General features: G+C 38.7%; 1 protein-coding gene across 1 annotated transcript in view; it reads left to right on the top strand.

Annotated features, from left to right (window-relative positions):
* LOC104277702 (partitioning defective 3 homolog) overlaps positions 1-26,295 on the top strand; it is a gene marked incomplete at both ends in the record, with an annotated part of 93,849 nt that overhangs the window by 19,476 nt on the left and 48,078 nt on the right. Inside the window, 2 exons of the mRNA XM_009874430.1 lie at positions 11,703-11,881; positions 25,689-25,820. Coding sequence (XP_009872732.1) covers positions 11,703-11,881; positions 25,689-25,820 — 311 coding nt within the window. The remainder of the gene's footprint in view (positions 1-11,702; positions 11,882-25,688; positions 25,821-26,295) is intronic.

Genomic DNA, 26,295 nt, shown 5'->3' with positions numbered 1-26,295 from the left:
TCCTGCTGATGGAAGAAGACTAAGCAATATATGCTGGCTGTTCCCTTCTTTTTTCATTTCTGTGTATCAATATGTTTTGTGCTGCAGAATAAGAAACACTTTGTTAATCTCTTTTGAAGAATGAAACAATGAAAACTCTTTAACTGTAAAAAATTATAATCTTCATGATTTTAAAAATACGTCCTCCTCATGTTCTCTTTCTGCATGCAGATATTTGAAATTATTGTAGCATATTCTAGGATGAGGCAAGGAGGGAGGCTTGTGGTGTGGAGACAGATTGGAAAAGTTAGCTGCTGGGAACCTGACAAATTCTGGCATGAAGTATATACCATAGTATTTCAGTAAATATCTTCTGTTAGTTCTGGCTAAAGCTGTCTCTTCACTAAGAATGATAATCTTCATCTCTGGGCTAGAACCAATCGCAAATTATAATGAAAATTGGCAACTGCAAGCATGAAAAGTCATTGATCCAAAAATTCATGAACTGTCTTTCATGAAATGAGACTTCATTTTGAACTTCAGCTGAGGCTCTTTTTATTTGCTTATTCTTGGTTTTGAACTTTTACGAATGATTTTTGACTCTTCAACCTTGGCAATGTGAAATTAAAAAAACAAGAGTGTGAGGCATGTAATTAGGCATGCAGCGTAACCTCATGTTTCCAGGGTTGTAAAAGGGAGGAGAGGAAAAAAAAGAAATAAGGGGGGGGGGGAAGAAAAGAAAAAAGTATAGATGCTGCCAAAGTTTCTCTAAGATGTAGAAAATTCTCCACATTTCCAGAAGAGAACAATTCAGGCCTCCTGTTGTTGTAAAGGACTTTGTAATGTAAGTGTAAAGACAGACAGGAACATGCAACTGTGCACATGCTTCAAGCAGCAGCTATTCTCCTAGTGCTCATTGGGCATGGTTCTAAAAAAGAAGGGAATATAGTTTATTATTGTAATCTGTTTCTAGTAAAGAAGAAGAATTAAAGATGTCTGTTGGCCTTTCACCCCTTGTAGAACAGCAGATGTTCTATTTTATTGTCCCATTGTGGGCATTATTCAAACAATTTAACTAACAATTTCCAGTGTAGTCTTACACCTTATGTGGCTACTGGGAACATCGGAGTTTTCTGCTGAAAGTGATCTTTAACCTTGAGCGTTAATGAGAAGATTTCAGTACATTGTGCTGATAGCTGGAGCTTCTTACTCTCGACTCATGCAATTGGAAGGAGCTTGTTTGGTTTTTGTTAGGTTTGTGCAGTCCCCAAACTTCTCAGCTTCCCAGACCATTCTCTGTCCTACCTGCAGTGAAAGGTCAGGCCCGGCATCGCATCTTCTTGCTGAGAGCCACCCTATTTGCCCTCCCGTGTCCTGGGCGTAGCAGCTCTGCTGCCGTGCATCCCCTCTGGATGAGGAGGGTTGGTGGCATTTCATCTCATTACTTAAACACGCAAATACTTGATTTGTCTTCAGGGATTCAGCTTGATACTTGCAGCTGAATGACAGAAAATAATATTCTTGAGATCTTTATGCTCTATGCTTTGCCTTTTGGCTATATTAGTCCCTGCGTGCAAAAGAGCCTTCTGCTAAAAATTGTCTATCTGAGCACATGGGGTGGCACGACATGGCCTTTTCCGAGTTCTGCTTCAGATCTTCTGCTCATCGGTCATCATCAGCAGATATGAGCTCAGCAAAATGTTAACTCGCAGAGATTTGATAACACTAAATGAGAACGTGTTTTGTGAATGTACCAACATGTTTCTAATAATCCTAGTAAATGTTTCTGTCATGGAAACCAGAAGAAGTGCCATTGAAATTGCAGAAGCTGTTAGTTATTTTTAATAGTTGTTCAGGACTATGTTCACTCTATCTTAGTATAGACGTTAGTTAGAATTTTATTTTCTTCCTGTGTTGGCAAGTTGGTAGCTCGCATAGAGGCTATTCCTTCCTACACATTTTTTGTCTTTAAATTTTATGCATACAGCTATGGAAATGCATGCACAAATCATTTCTGACAAAAAAACCACAACAACCCTTTAAGTGGATGTTGTCAAGTTTTCTTGGTTGTCATAACCATTACGCTTCAGTTAAAAAGCCATCTAAATAATCTCTGTAAGGAAGCTGCGTGGATTTTGGGTAATGCAGGTTCAACTCCATCTCCAGGAGGTGGTATCCCCAAATTGTTGCCTTCTCCAGTCTGACAATGGCCCGTGAGCTAGATATAAGTGATCACTTTTATATCTCAGAAAAACCCCAGCTGGTTATTTAATGATTCCTGTACTTCACTGCAGTGGAGCGAGGCTGGAGCTGGCTGTGCTGCCAGGAGAGGCCAGTGCCCAGTCCCTGCTCAGTGGCGAGGAGGTTCGCCACAGAAATGTGGAGACGTGCCAGATGAACAGCCAAACACTTTCAGAGATGGACTCTTCGTCTGACTACTGGCAAAGAAATAATCTCTTCCCTCATTGTTTCAAATATAAATGAGCTAAATGACCGTCATACAGAACTTGTTCACTGTTCACATAGTTCCTTGCTGCCACCCGCTATTTACCATACCCTGTGTACACACTGCACTATTCCACGATGCTCCTGTTGTGGTATCTTTACTAATCCATAAGTTTGTTTTGTTTTTTTTTTTTTCTCCTTTTATGTCCCAGTAGGAATGCTGTAGGTTTTCATTTCCTTCCTCTTTGGCCAGGAAATACCGGTGAGCAATGTTTTCTTCAGAAGGGGAGAGATTTCTGTACCAGCTTTGTAAGGACTTGTGTAACAAATTGTGTTGCTAATGACAGACATACCTGCTGAATTGCAGTTAAGCACGTTTAACTCTGTGGCATCTGGGTATGATCCACATAGGAATTCCCACCTCATAGATGAGATGATACAGGGGTGTACAGGTCTGTCTCAGCAGCAGATGTTGAAAGAGAGTTTAGTCTGGGATGAGTCGGAAACAGATAGGCTGACAAGTAGTTCTGAACCCCCCGATACCCGGTGCTGCAGAGGAATGGCGTTTTTACCCATCCCTTTTGCTGCTCGTATAAAGGCACAGTGGTGGCCTGGGCACCAGAAGGGGGTCATGACTGGCAACCACAGCAGGTTTTCTCCAGCTGAAACTCACTGATGAAAGAACCATAACATATTATACATGCTGTATCATTCCTGGTTCTCTCCAACTGAGCACTTCAGGATACAATCTAAATCCTATTGTTGCATCTATATTTTTTCCCTTCTGTCCAGGAAAAAGTTGCAAACTTCTTCCTCTAAGTTTCACCTTTCTGAGCCTACCTAAAGCATTTAGACTATAAACAGTATACAGTTTTCACATCACTGCATTATGTTTACTAACAGGAGTGATTTTAGCGTTCGATTTTAGGGGATTTTTCAAAGATGTGGTAACAAAAATATCTGCCAACTTCCTTCCTCTGTCTCAGAGCAGTGAAGCATTATCAACTCAAAGCAGGTAAGAATTTGCTCCTGTCACTGCAAACCCTTGCCTGCAGTAAAAAAATGACTTGTGAATTAAGATGTAAAATACAGTGTCTTCATTACAATATAACTAAATATCAATCAGACTCTTATTAGCAAGGCAAGATCTTTGACGTAAGCAGAAAAACTTCAGTAGCAGCAGCAGGAAAGTTGATGCTTTTACAACTGTGTGAAGAAATAACAATTTTTGCAAAATTTGTTCCTTAACATCTGGGGGACTAAAAGTATGTTTTTCCTTAATTTGTAGCAGCAGTGTGAAAACAGGTAAAGAGGTAATCCAGCATGTTTTAAGGAAATCCATGAAGAATGTACCCCAAAAAGCTGAGATTGCAGCTCGTTAAAACACACTGAAACATAATTCTTTGACAGAGACGAGTAGAACATTTGTAAGATCTGACATTTTTGTCTTTTCTTTTGGCATGCAAAGATATTTGCGTTTTAGAAAAAAGCCCTGAGAAAGGAGACGGAGAGGGTGTAAGTAATTAAATTTTAATTTTGGTTTTAAAGATCTTTCTGTAATTAGCTTTAAAAGTCAGTTTCTAAGTAAATTGAGTTTCAAGGTGCAATCATCTTTTTCCTCCTGGATCTCAGTATTCAAAAGTAAGAAGAAAGAACATTAGAGAAAGAGAGAGAAAGAGAAGGATTGTTATTTTAAAGGCCTTTCAAGATAAGGATATAATATTACCTCATTATTAAAATATAATGGTGGCAGGTTGATGTTTTGTTATTTTTGAATTTCAAAGTCATTGAGCAGTCATGACTGGGAAAATGGAAAATTTAGGTTCTATTAAAAGAAATTGAAAATTATACTAACAAGGTAAGGACTTTTCTTCTTTCTTTTGCTTTGTACTAAGACTTTTTTTGGCTGGCTTGGTTGTGTTCTTTTTCACTGTTGTCCATTTTCCAGATGGGATCTTATTTTCCTGTGAGTTGTTCGATCACGAGCACACCTGATATAGTCTCTTGGGTTTCTTAGAGGCATGCCAGCACACCGTGGGTTTTTGTTTGTATGCTTTACACAGCCGAGCGACATTCCTCTATGCTCCAGTTCATCAGTGCTCCTCTGTGCTCCAGTTCTGGAGCTCACAGCAGAAAAAAGCTATGGATATGCTGGAGCGTGTCCAGAGAAGGGCCACGAGGATGATCAGAGGGCTGGAGCACCTCTCCCGTGAAGACAGACTGAGAGAGTTGGGGCTGTTCAGTCTGCAGAAAAGAAGGCTCCGAGGAGACCTTATTGTGGCCTTTCAGTATCTCAAGGGGGCTACAAGAAAGCTGGTGAGGGGCTTTTTAGGATGTTGGGTAGTGACAGGACTAGGGGGAATGGATTGAAGATAGAGGTGGATCGGTTCAGATTGGGCGTTAGGAAGAAATTCTTCCCCATGAGGGTGGTGAGACATTGGCACAGGTTGCCCAGAGAGGGGCTGGAGGCCCAATCCCTGGAAGTTTTTAAGGCCAGGCTGGATGGGGCTCTGAGCAGCCTGGTCTAATGAGAGATATGGGGTTGGAACTGGAATCATCTTTAAGGTCTCTTGCAGCGCTGACGATTCTGTGATTATGTGATGGTTACGGACACACGGGCACCTGTGGGGTTTTGCAGGCCGGTGTAAGAGTCCCACAACCTTCCTCCTTCATCTGCCCTCTGCCAGACCATGTCGTGCGCTTCTAATGCCACGCTGCGGGCTCTGCCCGGCTCCTGTGGTGCCTGCCTGCCTGTTCTCCAGCTGCGTGGGGCAGCGGTAGGAGGGGAAACAGAATCATCGTGATTTGCCACAATTTCAATGTGCGGGTGCTTAAAAATGGGCCATCATAAAGCTAAACAAGTAAGAAAATGGCTAACAGTGTTGGATAATGCTGAAATTGCGTCTGTGAGGAAGTGCATAAGCTGTTGTTTGAATATGAATAGCTAGAGGAATAACTGAAAAGAGCTGGGTTTGTATGTGCATTTAGTTAAAAATATCCAGAATTGTGTGACGTTAACAATGTTTTTTTTCTGCAAGAGGAATGACAGTTTTGTTATTTAAGCAAGGGTTCTGAATGTAGAGAAATTAATTTTAGAAGTTGGCATTTTTAAGCATAAACATATTTTCAAGTACAGAAATGCTAATTATATAAACTACATTATCTTTATAGCTTTTTTGCAATTCTGAAAGGAAGAGCTGTGAACAGTGTATAGTTCGTGTTTGCAGGTGAATGATGTACAATTGATACAGTATTTGCAAATGTTAAAGCACATGATAGAAATTTAAGCATCTTGGAAATTCAAAGTTAATATGAACATAAAAACTTCAATATGGTTTGAAAATAAATGTAGAAATCCTATAAGTTGGAGGCAATCTTAGTCTAGAGATTGTTGTCCAGTAGAGTGTCATGAGGATTCCTTTTAGTTTTGGTTTTATTTAACATCTTTAAGTCTGAGAAAAGCAATATTGTAAATGGCATTTTAGATGTAAATAGTTACTTAGATTTACAAATGTTGATAAACTAGGAAAGGAGAATAATATAAATGGAGAAAAGATAAACATCCCAATAGTTTAATTCAGCTTTAAATGGAAGATAACATTTAACAACATTGACCTAAACTGAACATGTACTTTAATTAACAAGACAAAGATGCTGAAATGAGGCCATAGAAAACATTTTAGGATTTTTATCGTTGTTCTGGGTTGATATCCTGACAGGGAGTATACTCCTTGTAAGCCAGCACTGAGAATACATCGTAAGAGAATCACATTATTCTGGGTATCTTCTGAACAAGTTAAGACCAGAATAATATTTACAAAAAAGAACAGCAATAGAGAGAGAACTAAGAGGCAGAAATGAAGTTATAAGCTGCATAGCGCTGTTTAGGGGAGAAATGCTAAAATTGTCTGTGACATGAAAGAAAAAAAGTTTTGTAAGTGAAGGGGAGATAACTAGTAATATAAGGATAAACTTGCGGGAAACAATACATCTTTTTTTTTTTAAATTTTATAGATAGAGTATTCACTTTTAGAATGTGGCAAATACTTTTATTAAATAATTTTTACTTCAAAGTGGAATAGATTCTACAGGAGAGGAAAAATACTGCTCTGGGCCCTGAAGAGACAGTTGGTGGTGTGTATCTCTATATGTTCTTCCTTTGCGGTCATGTCCAAAAGTATGTTTCTGTAAAGATCTGCAGCTGATGGTAGCTTTGCAGTGCTGCTGCTTTGCATCCTTCCCAGCATGCCTGAGTTGGCTTCTGCAGGACAGATTGTCCAGGGAGCCGTTTTTCACCTCTTGGAACTGCTTATATTTTTATTAACATTTTTCTAATTCAAGATGCCTATATTTGATTTGCTCTGTTTTGTTAATCTTGTAGAGAAGTGCTGGCTTATGTTAGCTGCTGTGACGGTTTAATACCGTTTGTAGATAAGTTCACAATCAGCTGTTTTTTGTCTCCAACTGTTTTTGCTTTACCTGCAGTTCAGTTTACAACAGCCTCAGTGCTCTTTGGAAGTTACCATCGTCTTGCTCTAGAGGTCTGGAAGGCTGAAAGTTGGACTGATTTGGAGATTTGAGCTTTTGAAGGTCATAAGAGATGTTTGGCTCTTGCTGTGTCCAACTGTGTGGAACGAGGAGCTGGACTGAACCTGCTGAAATTGAAACCAGAGCTCGATGAGCTGTGCTGAAGTGTGAAATTGAAGGCTAATCTAAATATTTTTTAAGAGATATTTCAGTTAAATATGGACAAAGACTTACCTTGGAGTTTCAAGTACTTCAAGTTGAAAAACATAGTCTTGCTTTCCTGAGCCCTAGGATGACTCTGACTCACTCTTTCTCTTGGACACCAGGTGAGGATTTGAGCAGTGGGATGAGCTGGAGGGGCAACAGGCAGTACGACTGTTGACTCTCTATCTTTTATCCCCAGACCAGTTTCCTGATGCCAAGGGAAAATCTATATGTGCCTTGTGTATACAGCATACCCTGATGTACATAGATGTCTATGGACTCATTTTGAGAAGGTCTGTGTAACGTGAGCAGCCTTGTTATTGAGAACTACTCTATTCCACAGAGCTTTTTGGTTTTTGTACTGAGTTATCATTTTCCCATAGAAGATGCTAGAGTGTGGAGAGAAAAAAAAAAAGCCCTCTTCAGGTCTACTCATCAGTCATGAGTCTGATCATCTCTGGGAGGTGGCCAGGTGGCTAGAATTGACCATAAGATAATTTTTCATTTCTGTGCCTTAAGTTCACTGCACACCAAATTGTTAAAGCTGCCAGTGGCGGTGAGGAGCTGAAACATCAGCTGAAATCTTCACAGAGTAAAATTATCTTGGCTATGCTATATAAATATATGTATGTATTTTTCTAGTCATGCTCTCCAAGCTGACATCGGAGCGGAAATTGGTATGGGAAGGTAACTATTAGCTCTGCTCCAAGAGGCCACCATCCTTTGCACTGAATACCTGCATGCAGGACCACATATTCAGCTTTATGGATGAAATTTGCCAGATCCTCAAATGCTTTTGCTCGTGACCATATTTGAAAATCAGAGAAGGTGATGACCCTTTTAAAATAAAAATGGAATTGCTGGCAGGAAGGGAAGGTACAACTCTGTGTTCTTAACATTTAAAGATGGTTATAAAAATGTGTATTGGCTGGTTTTATAATTTATAGTGAAACTGATGTTGCTTTTAATAAAATGAACCTTCCAGTCAGAAATTCATGATTATGAATGTGAACATTTTGTTACCCAGCTTGGATTTATCTTACAAATAAACGTTTTCTACCAGAACTGGAGCTACCTACGTAACTTAATGAGATTCTCTGTCACACATAATTCTTTCTGAAGTTATAGCATTGTACTCATGGTTCAATACTTCAAGTCCTTCAGTGTGGCTCAAGAACTGAGTTAGTGGTAACTTTCATGATTTTTAATTTAATTTTTCCTTAATTCTTAGACTTTTTAAACTTCCTGTAATTCATTACTAGATTTACTGTTTCAAGTACTTATTTAAAAGGCACCTTAGCTGCAGAAGCAAATCAATATTTACAGTGCGTTAGTGCCACAGAGAATTTGAAGCCTTGTGATTAGAGTTCATTGCTGTTTTATCCACTCTTCAAAGAAACCACAGACTTCAAACAGTATCAGCCATCATCCTGGAATCAGTGACATTGCATCCGTCCCATGCGTACTTCATCTTGTGGTTTAATTATTAAGTTCTTTTCCTTTGATTTTTTTTTTTAATATTTCAAAGTGTATCATCTTCAATTCTCTAAATTCAAGTAAACAGAAGATTGTAACTAACAATATATTGGTAGAAAAATCTGTTTGATATATTATTTTATGTTGGTTTAATGGAGAGTATCAAAACTGAGCTAGAGTGGTCTCTCAGAATAGAATCGGAGAGAAGAATGCAGGAGATTATATTTACAACTTGTTGCGAATGAAGTTTAATTCTTGGGTTAATCCCTGGATCATTGCTAAACAGGATACGCTAAAGCTAGCTCTGTGTGCTTGTCCCATTCTAGCAATAAAAAATAATAATTGCCATATGACCAAATTTCTAGTTTAACTGGGAAATACGTAGATCCACCACACATGAATTACTGTCTTTTAAAATTCACCTTATTATAATGTTTAGTTATACAAATCACTTTTCCTTATGTATGGAACCATTTTCATAAGGAGAGACTAGAACTGATCACTCTGTATCTTTATATTGACAGAATACCTTTTCGGGAGGGGAAGAGATTGGAGGAAGTGTTTAATAACTCTGAAAATATCTCAAGAACTAACCTGAGTTAAAGGAAATGGTTGTAGATTTTGCAGAGAAAGTTCTTATGTTTTCTCTCGAGCATATTAATATTTGGGAATTCTATTGCATAAGTAACTTCCTGTATTGTGAAAAGTCTCTGCTACTTACCGTGGTGCAAGCTGTCAGGTTTTCGCTAGAAAGCAAAAGGCAAGGCAGCCATAATTGCTTGCTTCTCTCCAGAATTGCTGTTTTGAGTTCCAGTTTCTTCTTTTCTTTCTTTGTTCGCAATTTGGTTTCTCTTCTTATGGAAGTTCACCCAATTGAACTTTTGTTTTGTCGAGCAATTTGGAGAAAAAGTGTAAAAATACAAGAACATTTTGCTATCACTGTGCTTATATATAGATGTAGGAGCATAAGGAGCAAGTGAACTCATGTTTGAAAATTCTAAATCTCTGCTGTAGGGTGGGTAGCTCAGTCAAGCAGGATAATATTCATGGGCTGCTGCTTGGAACAAATAGAGATTACTGGTTTTCTTCAGTGGTGCTACACACTACAGAGCCCAGGCTACTTGAATAAAGGAGAGTGGACATTCAGGCACCTCTGTTCGTGGGGCTGTGGCTGGGGCTGCAGCTGTTCTCGGGATCTCTGGCGACACGATAGTTTTTTCTGTGACATTTGCAGTCTAGGGGGAGATGAGAGGCTTCACCTTCAGCTGCTTCGTGAAACTTGAAGTAGTTGAAGAAAGGCAATCAAAGAAGAATCCTCTATTATGAGTTTATAAGTATATACTGAGTAATCAAAATCGGAGTAGAGTTGACTCAGATCATAGATATTTTTCTGTTTAATTAAAATTTTCTTTCCTGAAGTATTCTTTTAATTAATTCTAGTTCCATTATACACACATTTATGTGTATATACATATGTATGTGTATGAATATGTGTATATATATTTATAAAAGAAACATTTTATTTGCTGGAAATTAACTCTTGTGGATATCTTGGTGTGAACATAAAATGAAAAGTCAAAGGAAAGGGAACTAGTTCCATAAGTGCAGGGAAAAAACATTAATTAATTGTTTGTTGTTCTTGTTTACCAGAATGAACATGGAAGAGTGACTGCTTGTTGTTTGGTCTCTCAGCAGCAGGATCCTAGCTGATAAAAAAACATTGCTCACACTTTTTCATTCTGAGCCATGCTCTATTTCTCAGTGTCTTTATAATACTGTATAAAATAAGATAATTTAAATATTATTATATGTGGCATTAATAGAAAGATACCGTAAAGCTTAAGACCAATCATCTAACAATCTCCTGTCGTCGTGTTTTCCTTCTGGTATTGTGAGACAAGCAGCTTCGGCTTCCTCAGGGACTGTTCTATCCGAGCACTAAAACATACTCCTGGTTTTCATTCTCAGGTGTTGCCCAGCGTGCCTCTCCCCCAACTCTGCTGCTTACAGGCCATAGCTTTCACCTTTTACTTTGCCACTTTGCATTCAAGGTTCCCAGTGCAGCAGTAAAGAGAAATCCAGCTGATAAATCACATCCCCTCCTTTCTGATGCTGAGTGGAAGAGTGCTAAGAGGTCACAAATTCAGGCAGTGAAACTTCTGTTTGGGCAAACAGCCGATAGACGTGTGGATATCTGTTCTAAGATAATAAATGAAATTGGAAAAAAAAAAGTTGTATTTCAAGAGAAACTAACTTTAATGTGCCATCAAACTTTCCAGAATGGATTTGACCTCTACTTGTATTAAAAAATACTATCTCCTTCCAATCAGCCTACCTGCCTGCTGCATCATTTATTACTAATGAAATATTTTTCTCCTGTCTGTCATGCCAGCTGGAAGGCTAAGGGAATCAGGGTAAATCAGCAGAGATCTTGTTTCAGCTGTTAGGAAGAGGCAAAGGGAGAATGCAGATTAGAAAACCGTCACTTCCATAAGTTTTGAGAAGGAAATGGAGAGTATATTTTAGCAGGCGAGGGGGCTGCCTTTTGCTACAGGGAGGCTGGGGTGTAAGCGTGTTATGCTGGCAGTGCCCACGCTGCAGCTGTGGCAGTGGGGTGGGGGACGCATCATCCCAGTGCACCCCTTACTTTGTCACCAGGCTATGGAATTTCAGCCTTTGCCTGTTTGCTTTTTAAAATACCTGAAAGTAACCCTTGCCTCTTAGTTGCTCAAGCTTGTGCTGGTTTGGGTTTTATTTATTTATTTATTTTATACAACAACCAACAGATAGTAGCGATGCTATGTTTATAGCTGTAAAGCTAAGGAGCTGTGCTAGCTTCAAAGAGTCTGCATTTGCCCTCGTTTTCTCCTTGTGCGGCGAAGCGGCAAGGCTGTGGTTTTGAGGCAGCAGACCTTGTCCTTGAGGGAGCTATGCTGAGGTCAATAACTCTTTACTCTGTGAAACCACATTTGGTCAAAACCACCCATCCAGAGCTTGAAAAAATATTTTTCCTATGTGAAAAACATTTTCAATCTAGTCAGTGTTTATTTACTGTCTGTTTCATTCTTCAGATATGCCTCTTCATGTCCGACGTAGTAGTGACCCTGCACTGATTGGCCTCTCAACCTCTGTAAGTGACACAAATTTTTCTTCAGAAGAGCCTTCACGGAAAAACCCTACAAGGTGGTCCACAACAGCAGGATTTCTCAAGCAGAACACCCCGGGTGTACCCAGTGCTCATGAAAGAAAGGTATATTTCTTTCCCTGTCTTTATCCAACGTGCATGAATCTTGAATTGTGGTTTTGTCCTTCTCTCACCTGCTTCTGGTTTCAATTTGTGTGTTCTGACCTTGTCCACCAAACCCTGTCATCATCAGAGGAGTGTGTGAATCACACACTTATCCTGCCCTTCAGAGACTCTCAGTGATGCCCACAGCAGGGGCTCTAAAAACTTGATTTTTGCCATTAACTGTTATTGAAGCTCTGATTACTCATTACTGTGCAAAGCAGGGCCTAAATGCTTGTCACACATTTTCTTTGAATGCAAATAGGCCATCTCTGTAATGATTTTTACTCATCTTCCTAGAAGTTCTAATGCCAGTGAATAATCTTGCATTCCCACAACTGGTCTGGTCTTTCTGACACAGCGTGGCTTTTTTTTACTTTCTAGTCAGTAACACAAAACAGATTGCAAATGCTGTCTCCTTGATAACATTTTTAAAACTAAAGCAGTGAAATGTAGAGTATTTCTTCAATATGATTTCAGTATCTCTACATAAATTGCATTATTAGCTAGAGAAGTCAGCAGGTAGCTCTCTTCGCAGTGCATGATTGGAAAAAAACTCAAAAAGGAAGAAATACAGCCTGTGACATTACCTGTAATTGTGATGGTAACCTGAAGACAAATTTGAAAGGAGAAACTTAAGTATATTTTCCAACAGAAACTAGTAATTTTTAGAGAAAGTTGCATTTTCAGTTACAATTCTGACTGCACAGCACAAATTCCTGTTGGAAAATATACAACTTACAGTAGCTGTTTTATTTTTTGTTAGTATTAGTAATTCTGTGTAGTATAAATGCAAACTAAAACTCTATGGCAGAACTGCCACACCTCAGATGAAATCTTTACATGCTGCTAATGAACAGAACTATCTTTGGTAGGCTTTTGGTTTATTTCAAAACCATGTATAAAAGCACCATGCCCATAGGTGCTGAGGTCCACATTCTTACGGAAGTGTCAGTTTAATATGTTATTTTTCGGTCCCTGCTTGAGCTGGCTTTCAGGCTGGTAACAGTATGTTTTCTGTCACTCGTACGGGTATGGCACAGGAGTGCATGTTGTTTTGAAAAATGTCTTCATAGGATTCTGAGTTAGAGAAGAAAAATGGTAATCTAATTTATTTGAAGTGTTAGCATTTTCAGTTAATTTTTCTGAAATGATGAGACTGCACTTCATTACTCCAAAAGCGTGGATATGGAGGGTTATACGTAGCATAATCAGATTTCTTTGAGTTAGCAGAAATTGGAGAGAACTGAGCAGCAGCTAATCTTTCACACTAGCCGTCTTGCATTGTTAGTTGTTCAGCATGTACTTACTCTTGATTTTTGTGAAAATATTTCATGTCTACTGGAGCATGGTGACCAAACTGGAAAGGAATGCATGTGATCTCATGTAGTGGTGGGAGGCAAAGCACAAGAGAACATTAAATCAATAAAATGAGAATAAACTAACATAGATTAGTTAGTAAAATAGTGATAATTTCTTCTACGTTGTTTGCACACTCTTTCAATCCTTTGAGTAGAGCAGATTGTCAGGTGCACTATTTTTAACAGATAAGATGGAATAAACAGCTGGAATTAAATAATAATACCCCGTGCAACATATGTTATGCATTAATCTCGAGTTCAGTTGTGCTAGACTGTTACTTCAGTTTTCAGCATCTTGAGTTCTTCACGTGAGTCAAAGCTATTTCTCTTAGGAATGAATATCAAGAATTCTTCTTTGTTTTCCCAGTGATAGCAACAATTTCATTTGTAAACTTTATTCTAAAAGGTGTGTTTTTGAAGTCGCTGTCACTATTCACTTAGCAAAGTACTGATACTGAACTTTTGCAAATGTATTTTGGTTATTTGAACTGTAACAAGTCCTCACTACTTTTCTTAAGTTAAATTGTTTTCTTCAGCTACTCAGATAACAAAGAGATGGCTGTACTTTGTTCCAGACTGTTTCATTGATTATAGGTGACACAGACATTTCAAGCAAAGCAATGAGAACAATCTTAATTTTCTGCTCAGTGCATTGGACTTGAGCACCCATATATCTTTTGTGGGCGGTTGGCACTACGTAATGTTTTCACTGCAGTTCTCTCTCTTGACAGCGCAAGAACATATGTTCTTGGGCTGAGATTTGCAGCACAGTTGTAGATGAGCAACTTTGCCCCAGCAGTATCTTGCAGAAACAAGAAAAGCATTTCTGGGAGAATTGCCAAAAGCTTCATCCACCTACTGACTCTAAGAAGTGACATTACTTTCAGCCCGTCACCTCTAAAGAGAAATAATTGACAGGTAGAAACCCTATCCAATTTCTGGAGGAATTAGCAGAGGGAAACTGCATGTATCTGGCAGAGGGGATTTATTTCTCAGGGGCAAGCGAGAGAAGACTTCTTATTGGTATTTGTTTCATTGTGGGTAAGAAGAATTTGGAATGGCAGGAAAACGGGCAGATGCCCAAGCTGAAATGAAATGAAGGGGTGGGAGTGCTGCCGTGCACCAAAGGCTGTGAGGAGCCAGGACATATGCCAGTAGTTCTGGGCAAACAGAAAGGGAAAAGGGCACTGGGGAGGAGGAAAAATACGGGATGTTTGAAGGATCCGTTTGAAGAAATGCTATCCTGCCTGTAGTTGTTAGGCTGGATGAAGCAGGACATCAGGCTGTCCTGTGCCCTTTGGGCAAGAAGAGAATGACCAGAAAGTCACAGAGCTTGATTTGGACGGGCCCGAGAAGGTCCTGTGAAGATCTGCATGTGTGTTGAACTTGAGATGCGTTTCTGCTACAGTAACTAGGATGTTTTGGTATGAAACCCCTTACACTAAACTGAATGTGCTTTCTCATCCATGTTTCGTTATCATCTCACTGTAAAGAAACATCATAGTTACAGTCAGGATATCACAATACGCTCCGTATTTCCTTAGAACTGGGATCTCGATAATTTCTGGTTTCTGTGTTGTTCACCTGTAAGAGCAACTTGAAACCAGATGTTCTGTGTCCCAAAGTACTTATTTATGTGAAGAATTATCATTATTATGGATTATTTACAAGTGTCGTATAGTAGTGTTGGTCACTGTACTCAGCTAGGTAATTCCTGAACTTGCCCTTCTGTATTTTTCCCATGAGCAGTCTCAACCACATCATTAGGTCTCCTCAACTGTGCAAGTACTCACCAAATTGGCTCATGATTATCAGAAGCTTTAGTAGGTAGGTAGGTAAATTCACTTCTTGGGAATTTTTTTTTTTTAAACTGAATATTAAAATCACTTTCAGATAGGTTTTTTTGTGTGTCAGACATATCTGTATTACCCAGTGATTCACGGCTTGACTTAATGCTGTCTCTTGCTTCCTCGAGCCATTCTAGTGAAACAAGAAGAAATCTCTTAGTAAAAATATCTTCTCAAAGGCCTGCAGTAATACCTGATTTGCAAGCTGTAATTTTGTTTGAATTGTGTTGAGCTGTACGGCTGAACAGATTGTGTGCAGCCGAAGCATATCATGTGTGCTTTTTTTCCACTGCAGTAAAATGTTTTTTGATATTGTTGTTTCCTGAATAACTGTTAGTTTGAATCACATTCTTAATAATTCAGTACCAAAGCCTAGTGCCTTAACTAGCTGTCTTTAATAGGTGTGAGCTACATTAATGAAAATCATGTTTCTTTTTGCTTAGATCTTTGTGTTACTGGAAGAATACAAATGCAATAGCCAGATATATTGTGCCTTATAATGGCCGTGAATTAATTATCCCATATATTTTCAGTGTGGGTTTTTTTTTTTTTAAATTTGCATCTCCCATTTGTGATGAGGAGTTGCATACAATTACAAATCAGTTATCTGCTTTGATCCTGCTTCTCTGAAAGAACTGAGGCTTATCTATTTAACCTGCCTTGCTTGATGCGGGGATATATCATGGCTATCTGACTTATGAAAAATGTCCCAGTGTGACTTTTCTGAATTTGATTTATATATTGTTACATCAGATTGGTACAGCAGAAAAAAAGTGAAAATGTACAGTAAGGAGAACCCAAGTGAGAGCAATGAGAGAGGAAAAAAATGATTGTGCATGGGCTCCTGTGCCTGCCTCCCTCGCTCCTGGGTTCATCCATGTGGAGCAAAGCAAATGACATGCAGTGTGCTCTGAGGGGTGGATCAGCAACAGCAAACACATATAGCTGAGGGTACTTCCCACAAAAGTTGTATTTTCTTCTATTCTCTTTTTGCCTTTTTTCTTTTTTTTGCCTTTCTTTTGCCTTTACCATGTAGTCAGCAGCTGCATTTTTTTGCTTGCTCGTTTGTAAATGGGTGTGTCCATATATGTGTTTTGAGGTTGAAAATAGCCATGCCTTGTAGGAATAATTATTTTTAGGTCGTGCTTTCTTCCTACTTGAAACCATAATCTGTTTGGGCTCTGTACACTGCAGAGGAAGAATTTGAAACCTTGTGGGAGTGATGCAAGTCTCATTTAGTGTCAAATCTCTGACCTGTCAAGTGCTGTGTTTCCCACATCTCTTCTTGCAGGTATTTTTGCTGATCCTGTGGATTGAGACTGATGAGTACAAATTTTTAGATTGTTGGACTGTAGGTCTTTTTTATTTATGTGAAAGATATGATGCTAATAATTTTTGTAAACAGAATAAAAAAATTCTCAAATTAAGTATCTTCAGATAAGAGAAAAGCGTGCATGTATTATGTGAAAAGCAACAATAATGGTATGACAGTCTCAAAATCGGATTTAAAATGAAAATTAGTTTTATCTTTGAATCTTTTAAAATGCAACTTAGTGAAGTTTACTTCATCACTGTCACTGAAGACACGATATTCAGTAGATTTTAACTGTAATTCAGGGGACTGAAGAGCCCTGTATTAGAACTCTCTGCGTTAGTGTCACTTTATAGCCAGGGAGTCTGAATTGCAGAGTGTAAATCGATTATATTGATTAGTGGTGACTGTGGTCTGAAAAACTGGGTGTCATTATGGGAACAAGAGACTGAAGTGTTGCTTGTGCTTCTTGAGAACCGTTGTCCCTTGTTTGTAGTCCTGCAAAAGGGAGGTAGCGGGTACCTCATGAACAGTGTTGGTAAAGTGCTGTAATAGAACAGAATCAGGTAAGGAGAAGTACAGGGTAAATGCAAAAAGCCTGGCCTCTCTATCATGATGGGTTTTAACTAAACCCCTGCATAGTGAATGTAGCTTTCTGCTTTCAAAATAAAAATGCAGTGTTTTACACAGGAGTTCTGAAGGATTCAATAGCCATGAATATGTCTTCTTCCATGTTTATTTGAGCAGAGTTTTTTCCAGAGAGATAGTCATGATTTTTGTCATTTCAGATGTGATTTCACATAGACTGAGAGGAAGGGAGAATAAGAGTTGAGTTATCCACAGATGATGAAACAGAGTGTTTTAATATGAAAAATATTGTTGTAGGAAAGATTAATGGATATCCAAAAAACCACAAGGTACATGCATCGGTTTTTCTTTCTTTGTGATGATAACTTGTTGCTGGCAGCTTGTCATGTGAGAATGAAATAGAGTTTAGAGGAATTGTACCCAGACTGCAATATAAAATAAACATAATATGTGTTATTTTTTTGTGCTGTGTGTGAAATTCATGACTTTCACAGAATCACAGAACAGCTGAGGTTGGAAGGTACCTCTGGAGATCATCTATTCTGACCTTTCCGGTCAAAGCCGGGTCAGCTAGAGCAGTTCACTCAGTGTCCAGTCGAGTTTTGAGAATATACATTTTCAAGGCTGTGGAGGTTGCACCACCTCTCTGGACAACCTCTTCTAGTGTTCAGTCACTCTTTATAGTAAGAAAGTTGTTTCTTATGTTTTGGTAGAATAACTTTGTGTACCCACTGTGCTTTCACTGGTAACCGCAGAGTCTGACTTTCTTTAGCAGAGCAGCTAGTGATATTTTAGTGCAATAAAAAATAAAATCTCTACGAAAGAACTCAACATTCCCGACTTTCAAAATGTGAAGACAAATACAGTATTTCTTATCATCAGCAGCAGGTTGGAAAGGAGACACACAGAGTGAAAAATCTGTGTCTCTGCACAGAGAGGTACCAGCCAATGTGCATCACTTGATGCTGTGCTCTTCTGTTTGCTGACCGCTGTGTACACAGGCAGGATTCAGCTGTTTGCATCCAAAAAGTCAGTCACAAGGAGATGTGTTAAGAAGCAGATAAAAGCCAACAGCAAACCCAAGAATTCCAAAACGAAGGTGTGATTTTTTTTTTGTCTTTCTCTCTTCTGCTATTTTACCTCTTTTTGCTCTGAGTCATTGAGTTGTGGAAGCCCATCCATCAAACTTCCTCTCTGTTCCCCAAAAGAGACTGACTATTAGTGCAAGAATATAGCGAGATCTGAATGCTCGTGAGTTTACTCCCACTTCTACTTTGAGGCTGGGCAAGTCTATTGATAACTCAATCTTTGTTCTTCATCAGTAGCACAGGAAGAATGTGTGCTTTTCTCCCAATCCTTTGCTATCCCATCTCTCTTTCTGTGTGACGGATGAGCAGTGTACGAGTGAGCAATGCCTGGTCCATGAGTGAGGAGACACGATGCTGCATCACAAGCTGGGAGTGCCAGGAGGGTCTGGATGAGCAAGTCTCTTACTGGTGATGCAAGAGTGGTGGAACATGCACAGATTGTTTGTCTTTTCACTTCAGTAAATGCAGTGTACAGCAGCTCTCTCTGAGAGACAGTGAAAGCTATACTGCAAACTGAAAGCTCTCAAGTACCTGGTCTAGGATAATTGAACTTATAATGAATGGCTGACTTTTCCTCTGCCATTCATCTAAGTGAATGTGTAATTTGCAAATTCCTATGTTTAAATGTTCTTTCAAAAGAGCAGTTCTTTCTGGGTTTGAGGGTGGAAAAACTCTGGGCCTGTGAGAGTAGCATGATAAAAGATTGAGTAATTTTAAAATACAAAAAAAATTTCCATGTTTAGATTTAGTGATTTTTTTTTTTTTTCACAGTTTGAAAACATATATATTTTCATTGGCAATAGCTGTATCTGGGTTTTGACTTACTTTCATCTATTTAGTTGTAACCCACAACCGTGCATTTACAGTATACACTTGTGGTTTCTGCAAATTCATATATTTGTCTGTCTTCTTTCTGTATTATCAAAGTTGTGTGTTGGTGCAAAGCACGTTTGGATTTGGTCTGAATGTATAGCTAACAAGAAAAAGAAGTCTGAGGTACAATCTTGGTTGCAGGCTATGCTTCCTTAGTGTTCGTTCTAACATGAGACTGTGTTTTAAGCAGTGAATATTTCAACATTTTTTACCGTGTTTGTTGTATTTTTAAATGAATTTGTGTCATCTTGCAATGAGTACTAATCACACAAGAAGATGAGGAAAGACAACCGGGCAAAGTAGTCTCAGAATACAATTCAGACCTATATGTGGAACTTAACTGTACAAAGAAGTAGTATGTCTGGGAAGGAGGCAGTAGACTTTAGTTAGTGGGGAAATTCAGCCCCAGTAAATATGAAATTTCAAAACTAGAAATGTCTGGTCACATCCTGGACTTAGTTCTGTTATGACTAAATTTGAGGCTGAGGCAGATGTCACTTAGGCTGGTTTTGTTTCACAGTGTGACAGAATTTACAGGTCAGTTGAGGTGACAAATGTTTTGCTGGGAGCCTTGTGGAGTCTCCTCTGTTAAATACGGAGGGAGGGACTGATAGAGGGGAGAAATCATAGAATCGTTAAGGTTGGATCTAGTCCAACTGTCAACCCATGACCACTTAACCATGTCCTGAAGTGCCATGTCTACATTTTTTTTGAACACCTCCAGGGATGGCACCTTCACCACTTCCCTGGGCAGCCTGTTCCAGTGCCTCACCACTCTTTCAATAAAGAAATTTTTCCTAATATTTAATCTGAACCTACCCTGGTGTAACTTGAGGCTGTTTCCTCTTGAGCTATCGCTAGTAACTTGGGAGAAGAAACCAACACCCACCTTACTACAACTTCCTTTCAGGGAGCTGTAGAGAGCAATGAGGTCTCTTCTCAGCCTCCTCTAGACTAAACAAGCCCAACTCCCTCAGCCAGTCTTCATAAGACACGTTCTCTAGACCCCTCACCAGCTTCGTTGCCCTCTCTGGATTCTCTCTTTCTTATACTGCGAGCACTGGGCTGGCAGCCTGGGAAGGCAAAGGCACAGCTGCTTGCCAGGGTTTGAGGCATTGCCTTTGTGCATTTGACCTTAAATCACCACTTTTCTCTGTGCTTGTCAATGTTGTGAAGAAAGAGGGGAAAACAGAATGATTACTTCATCCCCTCGCCTCCTGTCTTAGTTTCAGCCAGTTGCACCATTTTAGAGGTATGACCACCTGAAAACATCTACCCGATGCTTAAAAAGATACCACTGGTGCATTATAAAATATTCTTCATTTCAAGATCTAAGTATAAGATCCTTGTTTCTTGTGTCCTTTAGCTCCACAAATATATTTAATATTAATGTTATGTTTGTTAAACCCTATCTGTAGAGCATACTTTTGGAATAAACTCTTTTTCATATTTTTTCCCCTCCTGCAATTTAATTTCTTGGCTCTCCCAGGTAATCAAATTAAGGGATGTTAACATTTAAAATACACAAAACCTTAAAGATGCTATTTAGTCTAAATCCAAATTGACATAAAGCATTGTATAAATTTGGGTGCAAAAATATCTGGTGAAAATAGGAGGCTTACGTGTAATTGTATTACTGAGTTTAAATGGATAGCCATAGAGATTCATATAGAGCTATGTATATATAGAAATAGAGACCTTTAAAGCGGCACAGCAAAAGAGAATAATTCAGTGAAAAATAGTAGAAGAGGAAACTGTTTTCTAAGTATAATGTGTAAAGGAATCACAACTGTAGTTTCATGACATTTTCTTAACTGGTTCATTTATTTTTCTTTAAAATGAAACTATGGAAAGCCATGCCTTTTTAGTGAAGAAACTTACAAAAATAAAATCCAGCTTCTGAACTAAGATTACATGCTGCATGGTGTTTGGGTTGTTTTGCATTATCTATTCTGAGATCTTACTGGGAAATAAATAAGTAAAGAGTGAATGGAAGAAGCAGTTTCTTTCCTGTCCCTCATTCTGAGAAATAATAATATATGCTGCCAGGTAATTTCTTGCTTTACACATATACCTGCAGAGATCATCACATTTTTGATTTTTCTGTTGTAAACAAGAGAGATCAACAGAATGTTTTGGATAGGCAATCTTGTGTGCTTTAGTTTAGTTTTAATTTAGCCCATGTTCTTTGACACTAAATATTTACATGTAACACTACATGCACAGAAAACTATCTGTTCTTCATGGCCCCTAGTTACTACTTTTTTTTAAGGTCAAGCCTTGCTTGTCAGTCAGATGGTAGCATGGAATATATGAATTGGAATTGGACAACTCTGGAAACTTCTGAGTATGAGGTGATAGAACTTAAGCAGAAAACTGGCTTTTCAGTTGCCTTTTGCCTTGCTGGCATCCAATGAGCTATTGTCGATGCATAATACATTAATTCCATTCAAGGAGCTATAGAGAGGGTCACTTCTGAAGGCGAATCTTTCTGAAAACATCAGAACGGCTACAGGGTGGTCTTTCTTCTCATCTGTTTTCATCAAAAATAGGATACGCAAGTTCTTTATTAGACTATTAGATTTGCATCACCTGCACCCTAAGGCAATTTTTACCTGTTGCTGGAAATGACCCATGTTCCGGGTTAGAGCTGAGAGGAGGCACGAAGCTGCGATGATTCCTTAATGTGGGAGTCCTCTTTTCCTCTCCTTCTTGGAGAATGGCCTAAGATCAAAGGTTCCTGATACTGGGTGACTGGAACCAATTCCTTATTATATATGCGTTAGATGACTGGGCTCTATTTAGGTTATTGTAGGTTCTGAGGTCGTGTTTTTCAGTACACCTCAAATAAAAACAAGCTTTGGAACTAAACTGTAGAATGATAAACTAAGTCTACTGAGGGGAAAAGGATGCTTGCCCAAGCCGTAGTGCCAGTTTCTTAAGATGTACGGCTATTTATAAGGAGTGACAGATACAGTTAGTTTCGAGGTAAACTGTTGAAATTAGATATAATTTGTTGTTAAAAAGCTGCTGATGAATAGAGAGAACAGTTCCAAATCTGACCTCTGCAAGAAGGTGTGTTTTTTTCTTTTTTTTTTTAAAAAAGGGTATTTCTGCTCATTGAATACATCTATTGGGCTAATTAATTTCCCATATGTGATGTATTTTCCCTCTAGAATAGATATTTTTGCTGCCTTCTCTTTTTTGAGAAATAAGGATCCAGTTGGTCTTATCCTTCATTTGTCTAAAGTCTAGTTTAAAAAACCCAAACAAACAAAAAAACTACCCCAAAAGCAAAAAGAACACCCACAAACCAAACAATGCCCAAACAAAAAACTACAAGAATCTGCTTACTAGACCTTAAGACAGCATGAAAAATGGTTATATGTGTATATAACTGCATTTACAAGCAGATGTTTGCATCAGAGAGAGACTTATTTGCATAAACTATATGAATGTTTTGTTAATTAGAGCTTTTAAGCATCTTCTCTGAGAGCGACACCAAACTGTTCAGAGTCTAACATAGACATAGTGGAGCATAAAAAGAAAGAATAGCAGCCTTTATAGTGATTCAACAACAATAAATACGGTTGTAGACATGAATTTGCTCAAAGTCGGTCAAAAGAAATTATAACCTCAAAAGATTAAACAAAGTCTTCTCTCTCATCAACCTGGACAAATCCTATCTCAATCTGAGGCCATCACAAGAAATCAAGCCCAAGCAAGTGAGAAGCCTTTCCCAAAGTGAACAATATACAAGAATAAAGAATGGATAGCAAAAAAGTCTGTGCCCCAAATGGTCTTTCTTAGTGAAGATCCTAAATGAGATGTGGGCAGTTTGCTGTAGAAATAATTAAAGTGAAAACTTAGTTTACAGTTTTAGATCTCCTTCCAGAAAATTCTATTGAAGAGGTCTTCAGTCTGTTTTACTGCTGTTGTATTGCTATCTAGCATTTTTTAAAAAAAGCAAACAAAAAATACGACCCCACCCCAAAATCTGGCACACTTTACAGTAGCCGTGCAGGAGGTCAAAATAAAGAAAAAAACCTCAACTTCTTCACTATTTGGAAAGTGGCCTAGTAGCAAGTGAGAAAACAGACAAGAACCTGTGACTGAACTGTGCCGAGGATGTTCTGGTTGGGTTAGTGATGCTGGGAGTCTGTAGAGGTACAACTGCGATTAAAACCACGGGTTAAGTTTACGTACTGACAGCCAGTAATTGAAGTACACAGATCATGCTAATACGTCATTTAATCTACAAGCTGCAGAGTCTTTGATGAGGAGCTTGTTATATATTGCAAATCATCTGAAATTAAAAGTGTAGCAAAATTGCTTCATTTTTCCTGTCCCCTTTCACCCAACCCTCTAGCAAAGCCCTGCGGGGACACCGTGCTGAACTACATCTTGAGGCATTAGATGATGTGTCCTCATTAAAAATACAGCAAAACGCTGCTGGTAAGTGCTGGTAATACTGTGACTTGGCACTTTTAGTGGTATATTGATCAATTTCTATTTCAAACGTGATAAAGCTGACATGGCCTGTGGTCCCCAAAGATGTCAGGGAAAGAAACTTTTTTTAAAAAAAAATTAGAGCATTTAATTGTAACTGATGATGCGTGTCAGTCCAGGTCCCAGGTGGGCTTATAGCTGCAGCTCCAGAAAAAATGAGAATTCCCTGTGTGATCCTGATGGCTTCTGTACCATGAAATCTTTTTTTTTTGTTTTATGGTATTGAAGTTAAAAGTGACACACACCTTTTCCAGTGAGATGTTGGGAGCCTATGTGCTAACACTAGATGATGCCGAATACAAGTAAAGCTTTCTGGGTTCACATTTGCATATTTTACAAAAAATACCCACACCCAAACAAACCTATCCAATGTAGATATTTTAGAGAGCAGCAAATCCCAGTGTCTAAGCTGCAACGCTGTGTTTTTCACCCCTACCTCTATAGTTTATCACGACTGCTGTCTTTGAATGGGATCTGGCAGTAGCAGTAATGGATTTCCCTGCAGAGATGGGGTTCCGGGTAGCCAGCAGCATTTTAGGGTTTTGGTGTGTAGCTGTCCGCAAGAAGGACCACGTCGTGCTGGTCTCTGTTCCTGGTCTGGCTCAGTGCTTGCCCCAGTGCTGTCACGTGTCGGGTACCGGGACAGCTGTGTGCCAGAAGGCAATGACAAAAGAGGAATGGAGGACTTGTCTGTAGCCAGTTGTTTTCCTGATGTTTCAGTGTTAGGCTAACTCCAGCATGACTCTATGTGGGATTGTAACACTGGTAATGTTTTTTTTATTCCACTCTGTTATTAGCACTGTTTTCAGCCTCTGAGCAGCACTGAGAAACGCAAGTTACAGAAACCACATCTCTCTACCATTCCAGCTTTTACTTCTGCTGTCAGAAAAATTGCTAGATGACCTTGGTGCCTTCTGTATAAAATGATCTTAGCAGGAGAATGGCAATCTTCTGCAGAAGTGGGCTACAGCAGAAATCCTTCAGTAGGTGGGATGAGTCTACTGTTCTGGTCAGCACAGAGAGTATTAGGAGTAAAATCCTTGCAGAGTACTTGACATTAGTATAGATACATCAGACAGAGGCCTGGTTTAACTCTTTTGGCTTAGGTAATTTCACTTACGTTGTGTGCTCTGGCATTTAAGACTTTTTGCAGCATAAGGTTCCAGTATAAAGTTCAAGCAGTAAGACTGTCCTGCATGTTTCAGATCACAGACATTTAGTATTTGTTTTTTCTTTCTTTTCTTCTCACTTGCAAAACATTCCTTTGCATGAGACAGATTCTTGTGTAGCATAGAAGAAAATGTGTTTTTTAAAAGTTCATACTGAACATTGTAAACATCAATCAATAAAAAATGGCATTATCTCTAAAGTACAGAAATACAGAAAACATGTCATTTGAGAAATTTATGTTCATTCAGACTAGGTGATGGCCTGTCAGGTAGTGAGTTATTGTTAGATGACAATAACTCATGCACCAGTTGTATAGGGAGTTTTGTGCATAAAATGATATTTTATTATTTCTTTGTCAGATTTTGATTTTGTTGTTATACCTTCCTAGCACTTTGAACAAGAGAAATTGTTGTTTTGGCTTATAGGAGCTGTTCCACCTCTGTCACCAAAAGAGAAGAATAAGAGAAGCAACAGGAAAAAATCAATTTGTACACACTGTTCCCTGACTTTTACAGCTTTGCTAAGGGACAGTGCCACAAAGCAGCAAATAACTTCCACTGTCCTTTTCCAAGCAAGAAATTGAGCCCTGTGGTTAACCACTCTGGAAAACTGGAATTTTTTCCTTTAGTTGCTGAAAGACACGAAATTCTTTACACATTTGTGGCAGGGTAAACTATTTTATGATGGTAGCTTGTTAAGCTTGTTACTTGTGCAGACATAGTTTTATAAGGTTGTCTTGTGCTGGTTGATTTCAAGCTTTAGTGTCTTGAAATGAAAGACTTCTACTACAAAGTCTCTTTCAAGAAAAGAAGTTGTCATCAATTAAGAAGGAAGTTATTTTTGTTAAGGAAGGGGAGCTTCTGCCATCGAACAGCCGGGCAGTAGCGTTGTCCTTGGGTCCAGCAGGACCTGTGTTTTCCTTTATCAGTCATCCTTCTGTATTTGTTTGATAACCAGCTGCATTGTTCATGTGCAAGGACTGGTTGTTTTTTATAAGACACTTTTTTGTTTCTTTTAAACTAGAAAGATGAAAACTACAGAAGCCTACCACGAGATACTAGTAGCTGGTCTAACCAGTTTCAGAGAGACAATGCTCGTTCATCGTTAAGTGCCAGTCATCCTATGGTGGACAAGTGGCTGGAGAGGCAAGAACAGGTAATATATATGTGTGTATATATATTACTTTATCAGTCTAGTCTTTATGCTACTCCAAGCAATTATGAAGTGTATTTTTATGTGATATAGGCTCTGTAAGCATGATCCAAGCACCAGCAGTATGCTGACTAAATTTGTATGAGATAGCTTTTGCTTCCAAAAAAAACTACATTAAGACTGAAATGGATATCTGCAAATGATTTAATTTTTAAGTCATTAATATGTTTATGTAGTATGTGGAGTGCTGCTGTTCTTCACAGCTGGTACCAACAGGATTATTTCAATTAGAGGGTATTGTTTTTGTAAGCATTTTGCTTTTGAAAGCTAATAATACTGCTGAAGAATAGCCAAATATTGGTCAGTTTTGACATTGTACTTTTAAATGCTTTTTATATTTGTACGATATATTACTATTATATTTGTACGATATATTACTATTATATTTGAAGATAGTGTTATCATATTTATTTAGTGT

This window comes from Apaloderma vittatum, unplaced genomic scaffold, assembly GCF_000703405.1.
Source record: "Apaloderma vittatum isolate BGI_N311 unplaced genomic scaffold, ASM70340v1 scaffold14170, whole genome shotgun sequence".
Lineage (NCBI taxonomy): Eukaryota > Metazoa > Chordata > Aves > Trogoniformes > Trogonidae > Apaloderma > Apaloderma vittatum.
This window is presented reverse-complemented; position numbering and strand designations above follow the sequence as displayed.